The sequence below is a fragment of the Anas platyrhynchos genome, chromosome 5 (assembly GCF_047663525.1).
Source record: "Anas platyrhynchos isolate ZD024472 breed Pekin duck chromosome 5, IASCAAS_PekinDuck_T2T, whole genome shotgun sequence".
Classification (NCBI taxonomy): domain Eukaryota; kingdom Metazoa; phylum Chordata; class Aves; order Anseriformes; family Anatidae; genus Anas; species Anas platyrhynchos.
Genome location: NC_092591.1, coordinates 3640593 through 3652595, shown reverse-complemented (window position 1 = coordinate 3652595; position 12003 = coordinate 3640593). Strand labels below are relative to the sequence as shown.

The 12003-nt window shown below is 49.7% G+C and overlaps 1 protein-coding gene across 4 annotated transcripts in view; it reads left to right on the top strand.

Moving 5' to 3' along the window:
* Positions 1–4608: 4608 nt before the first annotated feature.
* DDHD1 (DDHD domain containing 1) overlaps positions 4609–12003 on the top strand; it is a 68027-nt gene continuing 60632 nt past the window's right edge. Inside the window, exons 1-2 of one of the 4 annotated variants that reach the window (XM_027458070.3) lie at positions 4609–5522; positions 8142–8252. In XM_027458070.3, the coding sequence (XP_027313871.3) occupies positions 4634–5522; positions 8142–8252 (1000 nt within the window). In that variant the 5' untranslated portion in view covers positions 4609–4633. The remainder of the gene's footprint in view (positions 5523–8141; positions 8253–12003) is intronic. The other 3 variants (XM_027458072.3, XM_027458073.3, XM_027458074.3) reach the window with 3 other exon arrangements.

The following is a 12003-nucleotide window of genomic DNA, read 5'->3' as shown; positions in this document are numbered from 1 at the left end:
CAACTTAAAAAAAGAACATTAAACAGCACAAGTGACATTTTAAAAGCAGCAGGTCTAGAGGACTTGCACGTCAGGGTTTTAAGAGCTGGCTCTTCAGGCGACTGTTCTCACACAGGGTGGGAATGTGAGAGTTTAGAAATGGGCCAGAAGAGCATTTTTAAGGTGAAAATCAGTGTTGTGTCAATATTTAAAGAGTGTGACTGAGGCAAAGCCACATAATTTCACGTTGGTTTGCCTGACACCTCTCCTGACCTAGGTATAATGAAGTGGTGCGTACCAATTAATAAGGAGATGGAGAGCGGGGATGTAATGAAAAGGTAATCATCAGTTTTCATGGGAACTGGTTCCTGTCAAAGAACAAATTTCACCCTGTTCCTTAATAAAATCACGGATACAGTTGATAGCAGTAGCTGTGTTGACTCAGTGCTGCGCTGTATCCAGATTTGAAGAAAAAAAATATATACAAAATCAATATGAGTGCATAATAAATGGCTTAAAAATAGCTAATGGAAAGATCTTAAAATGGCTTTGTTATAAAGGATTCATCAACGAATAAAGACTGTTTCTAATGGACTCTTGCAAGCACTTGGACTTGTGTTATTCATTGTATTTAGGATCTGGAAGAAAATACAGCATGATTGCATCATTTGTGAACCGTAATAATTTCAAAACTGACTACGCTGTTTAAAGTTGCATTAATAAGAGTAGCTTGTCAGGAAAACAAAGACAGCAGAGTGACAAAAGCAATCCAAGCTACCTGGTAAAATGAGGTTAGTTAAAGGAAGCCTTAGGACAGGCAAGTGCAAAGTCATACGCTTAGGAGCAATTATCCAGCACAGTGCAGGATCATGTGGACGTAATCTGTAAATTCAGAAGGACTTCTTATTTAGTCTGTACCCTGAAAAGCAGCAGAGTATGTGACTCTTGTTTTTAGTGAAGCTGATGGTAAAATTTAAAGTCCAGTTCTTGTGTGCACATTTTTTTTAAAGTAATTTTTAAAATTGGAGGATATTCAGAGGTGATTTGCATTACTTTATACTTTCAATGGAAATTGCTAACTGTATGAACTCTGCAGGAAGAAAATATGTATGCATACACAGTCTGCAGAAGCCTTCTGTGAAGGTCCCATGGTACAGCGAACACAGCAGCCACTGGTCTTAGTCTGCATGGAAATTCACAGTGCTATACAAATGACACTTCAAAATTAATGCACCTTTGCTTTAAAACTTCCATATAGACAGATGCATTCTTCCACTACATTTATTCCACAGTAAGGAAACTTCTGTCCTCTCGTCGTAAAGGAAGTTCATACATTTATTTTTTATTTCATGTAGATCTGCGGTGATGGAAGTTGAGTCCTGTGTCATGTCAGAAGATTTCACGCTACTCTACGCCTGTGAGCTGAGAGCTGTTAACAGCATAAAGAGGAAAATAATCCTCTTTTGAGCTCAGATAAGAGAGGTTTGGGCTCTCAACTTCCATTTGCACCAGTCTACCCCTGCAAGACCTTCCCCACAAATTCAAAGTGAATGATAATGGGACTTTTTTGGGTGTTTTTGTTGGCAATTTGATAAGCCAGTTTTCAGGCCATGTATCTCCATTGATCTCCAAGATGGCTGTAATGGAAAAGTCAAATTGCAACTCTTGATGGTGTGGTTCAGCTTGATGATGATGAAAGTCTTTTTGCCTATTGTCTAGAGAGACACCATGGACAAGAAAATAGAGTCTGCATAGGAAGAGCAGACAAACACCTCCAGAAATGCACATCAGGAAATAAACCATGGAATCACAGATCAAATCATCTGAAAGAATTATATCAATAAGGTGAAGAACATTTAACGTGTCCCTTGTTCACGTGGGCAATCTTTCCTTGCTGTCTCAGACAAGAAGCAAAAGGAGGGAGAATTTGAGAAGGATGACATGAAGAGTGAAACACTTGTTGAATGACAAAAGATCGTGAAACCCCACTGGCTTTGGCAGAAAGAAGGATGAAAAGAGAATCCCATGAGATGTGTCTTCAAAACAACCTACAGGGTAACTAGCATTACCCTTTTCTTCCCCACTGCAGAGGAAAGTCTGGGACAGGTTCCATGGAGAGCTTACCTTGTGGACTTCATGAGAAATGCAAAGGTTACGTTAAACAAACAGATCATATCCCTGTAGCTACAGGGATGTGAAGCCAAATGCCCTAGCACAGCTTCCTCTGGTGACTTCTTGCTTGTACCTTATCTTCTCTCTTTCCTCTTTCCCCATCTGAGAAGGTAGAACAAGCACGCACAAAGCTCCTGTGGTGGAGGTTCCTGAATGCTAACAAAATTCTTGGAGCTTTCAGGATTGAAAAGTGTTGCCGATGCATTCAAGATGCATTCACCCGCAGTGAACATTTTTAAAAGCTTCAGCCGTCCTTCCTGAACTTAATCTGGCCTCTCTGTGTTTTAACACACTCCATTAACAGGATTCCCTCGCTGACAGCGGATGTAGGAGGTAGGGCACAAGCCTATTTTGGGAGATAAAATGCCACGCAATACACAGAGGTTCCCTTGTTGCTGCAGCAGACTGTAGGATGGAGCCAAGCAGAGGGGAATGGTGCATTAAGCATGTGAAATCCCCTTTCCAGTAGGAGATGGAGGAATCAGGGAACATATGCACTGTACCCTATTTTTCCACAGCCGATGTGCAAGGCTATGAGAGATTTTGCTGTAAATCAAGAAGGGGAATGGCACAGGCAGAGATTTAGGGCTGGAGGCAGAGATGTATGTGACACTGACAATACTTTCCTGCCTGCACACTGGCTGTGTACACACAAAAACACCAGCATTTGGGTTTTTTGGGGGTGGTTCTTGACCGATTGCAGAGGGCTGGAGGCTGCAGACCAACACGGTGAGCTGCTGGCTGTAATGCCTGGATGGGTGTGTAAGGCAGCGGGGATGCTGCGCGCACAGATGTGACAACAGCACAGGTTATCAGCTCCCTCCTCCCCTGAGGTGTTGGTGAGATAGGAGTATCGCTCACATACCCTCGCACCACCTCGTCGCTCCCGGGTGTGTTGCGAAAAGGGGGTTTTCTCATAAACAGGTGACCCCACCCCAGTAAGCCGGGGTGTGTTTCTGGGAGTCTCGCCCTTTCCCACCCACACAACGGCCATGAGAAAGGATGGGGGGAGACTTGCACACAGAGAAGTGATCCAACCATGGGTGTGTGGTGGGGGCCGGGAGTGCTCTCAGGCATGTATGAAGCCCTGGCACCCTCCCTCATCCTTGTTCCTGACACAGGTTTATCATGCAGCACCCAAATACATCTGGACCCCTCTCCAGCCGACTGCGAGGGGCGTACTGGGGGCACATCAATGAGCGCAGGTGAGCCCCAAAACCTCCCATTTTGGTGGTTATCACTAGCGTTTGGAGGACTGGGGCCTTGAACAAGGGTGTGCATGAGGACACCTCACGCAGCCTTTCCCTGAGTGTGGCTATCACCCGTTCGCCTGCAGGGTCTGGTTGCTGCCACAGGGTGTGACCCCCCCCCACGCACACACAGAGGTGAGCACCCCATTAGATATGGGTGGGGAGGGTCCTCACACAAATCATAGAATCGGAGAATCATTGGGGTTGGAAAAGCCCTCCAAGATCATCTGATCCAACTGCTCCATTACCACTACCAGTCACCCACTAAACCACGTCCCCAGGCACCACAGGATGAGGGGAAATGGGCTAAAGTAGGGGAGTTTTAGGTTGGATGTTAGGAAGAACTTCTTTACCAAAAGGGTTGTGAGGCATTGGAATGGGCTGCCCAGGGAAGTGGTGGAGTCACCATCCCTGGAGGTCTTTAAAAGATGTAGAGCTTAAGGATATGTCTTAGTGGAGGACTTGTTAGTGTTAGGTCAGAGGTTGGACTCGATGATCTTGAGGTCTCTTCCAACGTAGAAATTCTGTGATTCTGTCCAGCCTCTCGTTGAACACCCCCAGGGACGGTGACTCCACCACCTCCCTGGGCAACCCGTCCCAACGCCTGACTGCTCTTTCTGAGCAGAAATGTCTCCTCGTTTCCAGCCTGAACCTCCCCTGGCACAACTTGAGGCCATTCCCTCTGGTCCTATCACTTGTTATCTGTGAGAAGAGGCCAACCCTCCAGCCAACACCTTCCTTTCGGGTAGTTGCAGAGAGCAATGATGTCTCCGTGAACCTCCAATTCTGACTAAACCCCCCCATTTCCCTCAGCTGTTCCTCACAGGACTCGTGCTCAGCCCCTTCACCACCTTCATCACCCTTCTCTAAACACCCCCCAGAGCCTCAGAAAACCCACACTGTCCCCTTTAACAAACACAGCACTAACACCAACCAGCAGAAAGGGCGCCCCACAGCCCTCCAGACTACGATATACCCCTCACACCCCCTCAGGAAAGTGCCACAATCGCTTCACGATCGCTTCACAATCGCTTCACGACCGCCTAAAGCCCCTCACAGCACCCCGGGGTGCCTCACACAGCCACCCCCTGGAGCTCCGGGCACCAGCGGGCGCCTCAGGGCAGCGCCGCCCCGCGGCCCCCGAGCCGCCGCCTGCCCGCCCGCCCGCCCGGTGCTCCCCGCTCCGCCTCAGGCCTCCGCCCGCCCCCGGCCGCGTCGCCGCACGCGTGACGATGCGGAGCCGCCCCCGGACGAACGGAGGAGCCGGAGCCGGAGCCGGCAGCGGCGGCTGCGGCAGCCGCGAGCCGGGCGGCGCGGGGGCGGCCGAGGTGAAGCGAGGAGAAGAAGGAGAAGGAGCAGTGAGGAGAGCACCGGGCGGCATGGATTACCCCGAGCCGCAGGGCGTTTGGGACCTGCCCGGGGAAGGCGGAGGGGAAAGCGGCGGCGGGGGAAGCGGCGGTGGCTGCTACGGGCAGGAGGAGGAGGAGGAGGAAGAGGAGGAGGAGAGCCGCGGCGTGGAGCATCCCTTGGTCCGCCCGCCTCGCCGCCACCACCTCCACCACCAGCACCACCAGCAGCACCAGCAGCACCACCAGCAGCAGCAGCTCCGAGCCGCGCTCTCCACCTCGTCCTCCGAAGGGGAGCCGGAGGCCGCCCCTCCGCGGCAGCTCAGCCTGAGCGACTCGGCGGGGGGCGGCGAGTTCGACTCGGCCGAATCCGGAGCCTCCCTGCGCTACTCCACCGGCACCGGCGGCGAAGGCAGCGAAGGAGCGGGGCTGGCGAGCAGCGAGAGCGGCGGCAGCGGCTTCGCCCCGGCGGCCTCGGCGCTGCCCGAGAGGAAGCGGCCGCGCTCGGCGGCGGCGGGGGGGGGAGGCGGCGGGCGGCCCCGCTACGAGGTGGTGAGGGAGCTGGGAGCCGAGGAGGTGCGCTGGTTTTACCGGGAGGACCGCAAGACTTGGAAGCCTTTCATCGGCTACGACTCGCTGCGGATCGAGCTGGCCTTCCGCGCCCTCGGCCCCGAGCCGCGGGAGGAGGGTGAGGCGGTGGAGCCGGTGTGTGTGAGGAGCGGGCTGTACGAGGTGGATGTGGTCAACGCCGAGTGTTATCCCGTCTACTGGAACCGTGAGTGTGGCCGGGGAACCCCCCTCTGGCAGCTGGGGGGGACACACAAGGCCCTCATGGGGTTCCCTGTTATGTGGGGGCTGTCAGTGAGTGTCCCCCAGAGGGATAAGGAGGGGACGCCTCACGCACAGACCCACCCTTTGGGGTGGGGGGCACGGCAAAAACATAGCCCCATCACCCCCATGCATGTTTTGGGGAGCCACAGGCCCTTCAGCAGGGGAGCCACAGACCCTTCGCCACCCCAAAATACACCACATGAGGCAGGGATTGGGCCCATCTGCCCCACACCTGAGGAAGCGAGGTTATGGGGCTGTCTCTGCCCTCTGTCCACCCCAAAAAGGGTCTCCCTGCTCGCACGGGGCACTGGGTTTACCAGGTGGCCCTTCCTGCCCCCATAACACACACACGGAGGTGAATGAGTGCGCCCTGTCACATAAGGAAGGGGAACGGGTGCTGCTTGATACCCACATGCATTTGGGGACATGGGGTTTGGGGGGGAAAGGACCACTTTGTCTCGCAGATAACGGGGTGAGGAGGCCAAGTCTCAGACATCCAGCAGCACCGGGCATCCTGCCCTCCTGGACACACACTGTGCCCTGGAAATTGAGTATCCCTCACCATAGACTCGAGAAAGGGGGCACTGGATCCCCCTAATGCACCCAGAGGGCAGGAGGCACTGGGTGCCCCCCATGCCGCATGCAAACTCATGGGGGAGAGGGGGCACTGGGCGCTTCTTCGTACGCTTCCATCTGAAAAGGGATTCGGGGAGCTTTCCCTCTTTTTCCCCACTGTGCACCTGCATCTGAAGGAAAGGGGGATCTGGGCATGCACACCCTGGCATACAGAGGTGGTGGAATGGGAGATCTGAGCATCCTCTTGCTTCTTGACACGTACGGGAGAAAGTGGGAGGGAAGGTGACTGCGAGCCTTTTTGCTGATGGTTCCCATTTCCTAAATGGGAATGGGTAAGTGAGGGGGGAGATCACTACTCCCCCTGTCCCTCAATATATGTGCCTGCTGTTCAGAAGGGTGAAAATGAGCAATTGTTTGTCCAGTCTCCCCACCACATGCATGCTTCTGATCCCTTTTCTTTGATGAAGAATGATGGAAGAGACACCTGGCTTCTCTCCTGCTCTCATCCTCTCTGCTAGGAAAGTAACGGCATTGTGCTTCGTCTCCCCCAGGCCCATCATTCTGCATGACGTGGGACTTCTTTCTGCTTCAAGGGGATGCAACAGGCATCTCAGATGCACCAGTTCTTATTTCTTCTCTTGCCAGCAGAGGGGTGCTTGCTTTACCACCTCAGCTTCAAAAGGAGGTGGTGATGTACGCCTTCTGTCACCCTTCCTCAAGAGGCACTGTCCCTTGCATTCATCTGCCGCCTTTGCTGGAGGAGAGGGGACCTAGGGGAACAGGTGAAGGAGCAGGCACCTCAGCTCTTCTACCTATTTCTTCAGAAGGAATTGTGTCCCGAGGTCTTGCTGGACAAGCATGCATCTGGTCTCCTGGAACAGATGAGCAGTGGCACCACTTACCCTCTGTCCCTGTCTCACAACTGGACTTGCTGTCTTTCCAGGCCAAGGGAAGTGTTAGGGAGTAGAGTGAGAGATGCAGACTGGCCGAGCAAGCAGTAGACATTGTCCTGGCATGCACTTGGAAGCAGGCAAGGCAATTTTCTTAGATCCTCTCTGCATATTCAGAGGAGAATCACAGAGGAGCAGCAGAATTGCTTCAAAGGAGCAGATCTGAAAACTAGGGCTTTTGGTTGTTTTCCCTCTTCTTTCTCAGCATCTTTACAGGAGGGAGACCATAAAAGACGGTACCAGGTGGTACAATTCACTTGTGGTATGTGATGCTTTCGTCTTTCAAATCATTGCCCCAGCAGATGGATAGTGAGCTCGAGGGGCAAGCAGGGCTCCCAGTGCACGCATGTTTTGAGGTAAAAAAGAGCCTGGGCACAGCTCCTTGTTTGGAAAGTGCATTTTTTTTTTCTGTTAGCACCCTGAAGTCTCAACTGTTGGTTCTTGCTGCATCTGCCACGTAGTTACTGGGAAGATGCAGATAATCAAGGGGATGAAGAAATTGCTGCTGTCCCCCTTGCTGGCCGTGCCACGGGGACAGAGGGGATCGAGTGAGCAGAGCTGTCAGGTAAGGCAGGATTGCTCCCGGTAATGAGAGCACGAGGCTGTACTCAGCAGCAGCTTAAAGGTTTAATTTCTTGACCCAGTGCCTCGTCCATTTTGGAAGCTGATTCAGTCTCCTTAAGCCCGAGGAGCAGATGTTTCAAGTAATAACGTGTGCTGTGCAGAGAGACAATGTTTGGAAGCGGAGATTCCCAAAGGCTAGCACCAGAAGCAGTGCTGGGCAGGAGAGAAACAAACCCGTGGTGCTGAGAAGACTAACGAAGGGGATATTTTTTAGCCCTCAGAAAGCTGATTAAAAGAGTGCTCAAGTCTTTTCTTCTTATCGGGCCCGCTCATTTGCAAGGCTGAGATAAACTTCTGGTGTTTCAGGGATCTGTCAGCGTCTTCTGGCCTAACTCCTCCTCTGCTCGCACGTTGCCTTGCCTCTGCCCTGTAAATGTGAGAGTTCTCGCCTTTCTCCCGTTCTCTCCTCCCAGGTGAGGCGCCGCGTGCCCCCGTAGGCAGCTGGCCAGCGTGGCTGTGCTGCGCTGCTGCCTGGTGCTCTCTGCCTGGTTCTCTGCTGCGCCCAGGCCCGAGAAGACGGCAAGGTCAGCTCCCAAGGATTCTGTCTCCTCTCGCTCTTCTGAAGACCTTGGTGTGGCTGTTATTCCCCAATTACCCCCCTCTGATACGCTGCATGCAGGTTTGGATCCGAAGGGTAGCTCCTACGCTGGTTCCCTGTGATACGGGAGGGAGGTGCAGATGGCATAACCAGATCTCACACCAGGCAAGACCACGAGTAAAGGAGGAGGAACATGCTCTCTGACTGCACGAGCATGAAAAACAATGAGTACAACTGACTTAAAATATGCTGAGGTGCACGCAAAAGGGTACAGCAACTGCTCTCTGGTTTTGCTGATTCACATTTTCGGTTCAGAGCAAAGGTCAAAAGCTTTTATCTTTGCACTGGCCCGTTTTGTTGTTCTGTTTCACATCTGTACCGTACTTCAGGGAAGGCTGCTATCTCGCAGCAACAATATTGGATGCCCTGACAGTTCTTTAGCTATTGTGTCATCTCAGTGACAGGAGGATGTTGATTCTAGCTGGGCATTTGCTGAAACGTGTTTTTCACTCTTCAGCTCATCACAGGATTCGTTCGTAGCATCAGGAATATCAGACTGAGTTACAATTCGAGCAGATTAATTACTGAGAATTTTATCCTTACCTTGTGACCTCTGGGATTTATTTAATTAGCATTGTAAAACTTGCAAAGACAGCACAAGAGGACTGAAATTATTACTGTAGGCTTCCAGATAAGTGAGTAGCTTGGAGTTGGACTGCTTGTTTTCTGTGGATATAAGGGATATTTTATATGTGGGTCTTCCATGTGAATCATTTTACATTATCCAGACCTCTTCTGCCCTCCCAGTTGAAGAGGGCTGCTTAAAACCTGTTTTTCTGTAGATTTACTTAGCCTGGTTGAGTCTGTTTAATCCAAAACTGAGGACTTCTGGCTGTCTCCATCCTGTTCCTTGGCTCACAAGTTTGTCCCGTGTGGCTGTTGCCCTGTCTGGTAGTTGCTTTTCCCTTGCTTTTTGATGGTTATGTTGTCAAGTTGCATGTATTTAGTTCTGGCAGTGTTTTCTTATAAATTTCACCCTCCGGGTAGTCGTCTCCATCCCAGCGTGTTCTCCAGTTTGAATTCTGGCTGTGCTGGGGGCACCCATCACCTCGGCTGCTCTCTGTCGTGCTGTGGCACCTTTTACAATTGAAGTAGGACTTCTGTCCAAATCTGTCGGTATGTGGGGAGAAACAACAACAAAATGTGTATTTCTGCAGCCATTTGGAGAGTTTTTGGATGATTGTCTTTTAGGGAAGGATAAAATACTCCCCTGCTGCACACAGGTTTAGTAAGGGATTTGTTTGTTATTTTTTATAGCATGCAAGTTTTCGTACCTAATAGTTGTAGAAGTCTATTAAATAAAATAACCACATTTTGTATTGAAAAAAAATTGGTTCACAAGGATCATCCTTGACTGGAGATGTAAGAGTGACTTTGTTGTACTGATTAAACAGAGATTTGACTGGGCTTAGCCCCTCTGTGAGTGCTGGGGGGGGTCATTCGGTCTTGATTTTAAAATCTGTATACTCAGGCTGGAATTGGGCAGGCTCAAAACTGTTTCAGATGCCTTTGAGCTTGAGCTGAAAGAGATTTCTGAGAAGTGTATACTTCTGTGAGCTGCTTTGTAAATTGGAAGAAGAGGTAGTGGTTCGCAGGTTGTAAAAAGCCTCTGCCAGTTGAGCTTTTTGCAAAATGAGATGTGAAAGCCAGGGAAGCGTTGGCGTCCCTCTGAACCTAGAATCAGTCAGGATTACTGGAAAATCTTGGAGGACTGTGGTTAATGCTTGGCATCGGGTGATGACAAAAGGCTGTTTTGTTAGCAAATTATTTTTTATGTGCTTGTTTTGATGTAGGAGATAGAGGTCAGCAGCAAGATATGAACCCTTTCATACCTCAGCCGCTGGTCGTTGTTAGGACTGTGCTGTAAAGACTAAAAATCACCATGCTGGAGCTGCGAGGTGCTTCTCTGCTGCCTACTCTGGGCAGGAGCACCACCGGGTGCTGTGCCTTCCCTCGGCAGCACAAATTTCCACACCGGCAACCCAGAACCCATCCTGTGGCACGGGTCCCATGAGACCACTTGCCTGGCTACTTTAATCAATGCCTGCTGTTCCAAGGCTGTGTCGTTGGTTTAGGGGTTTTGTCTTCTATTCCGAAACACAGAAAAAGTATTAAAACAGATTTATGAGGCGAGATGAAAATTGGGGGTTTGGAACCAAGAGTGGTTCATATCAGTACGTGGTTTTTATTTTTTTAGTCTGTTTTTCATAGCTGAACACTTTTTTTAGTTGCTTTATGGCATGCTTAGAGCATTGCTTTTGGTGTGTTGGTCAGCTGAAGTTGGTTGCTGTTTCATCTGAAGGATGAATACATGAATACTATTTTCTTATATTTCTCCCCAGGTATGTTACTCTTCACTTGCTAATAAAATACTGATAGTGTACATAGCAAGGTAAAGCATTACTTTTGCTGATCAGAATCTTTCTTGGGTTCTACTCTTCTGCCTTTTTTCTTCATTTTGCCTTCCTTCCAGAAGTTCTTGTTAGCTTAGGTCCGGCCAGCTTCTTCCTGCCCAGAAGGCCTAACACACAGTGAGTACTGCAGATCTGAAATTTGTATCAAAACACAAAGTACGTTTGTGTGTACATATGCTCTGGTTTCTGGTGCCTTTCCTGGTTTCAAAATGGGTAATTTGGGGCTTCAAGGATGCTTTTTTTAAAAAGGTGGGAGATGTTGGCATTTGGTTTGGATGCGTCTTTGAGGACAAGCTCCTTCTGTGACTTCAGCTTTTATTTTTGTGATTTGCAAGCATTATTTAAACAAAAATCTGTTCTCTTACTGCCATAAATGACCAGAATCACTCTCTGATGGGTGGTATCAACTACAGCTGAGTAGTTTAAGGATGGACTCAGCTTACAAAGTAAGTTGTGCTTGCCCTTCAGTGCTGTTTATCACTTTTCCTCCTCGATCTCATCCAGCAAGAATGCAGACGTGGTGGGAATGCAATGGTTAGAGGTTCTTGGTGAAGAACAGGAGGGTGTTACCCACTGTAACTGAGAAAGCAGAACACGTTTGTAGGATGAGAAGGATCAGGGGTTCTGTTCTGGCTTCATGTAGGTCTGAGTACTGACTAAACTGTGGCGATATCAAAGAAATAAGGTGGGACCTAATTTGGAGGTGCCAGGACCAGATTAAAAATGCATTGAATTTCTGTGTATGTCTGTGAGAAGGAGAGGCTGTTTAGGAAATAAAAATAAATTGAGGGGAAAGAGAACTTGGACAGAGCTCATATTTTGTTCTGACAGGAGCAAGAGAGTATTTGTAAGATCTGACTCTATAGAAATTAATAAGCAGAAGAATTGATGGAAGAAAAATTTGCAGAAGAGTGAGAAATAAAAATTAGAAGGACGAGCAATTCTGTTAGTGGTGTGTAAGGCTGAAAAAGGTACGGGTGAAGTATGGTTGCAAGTGTTGGCCGGAGAGGAGGTCAGCAGGGTGGTATGAGGTGTTTGAGTGTGGGTTGCAAGTAGCTGAAGCCACACCTGGCATGGGGACACACAGAGACTGTAAATGTTGTAAATTGCATGGTCAGTGAGCTCTGAGATGAAGGAAAATGCCTGCAGAGGAGGAAGAGGGAAGGAGCTGAGAGAAAGGGTTACTGTGCCCTTGAATACATTCGTCGTGTTCATTAGCGGTACTGGTAGGTCTCAGGCATGCACAGAAAAAATCTTAATTTA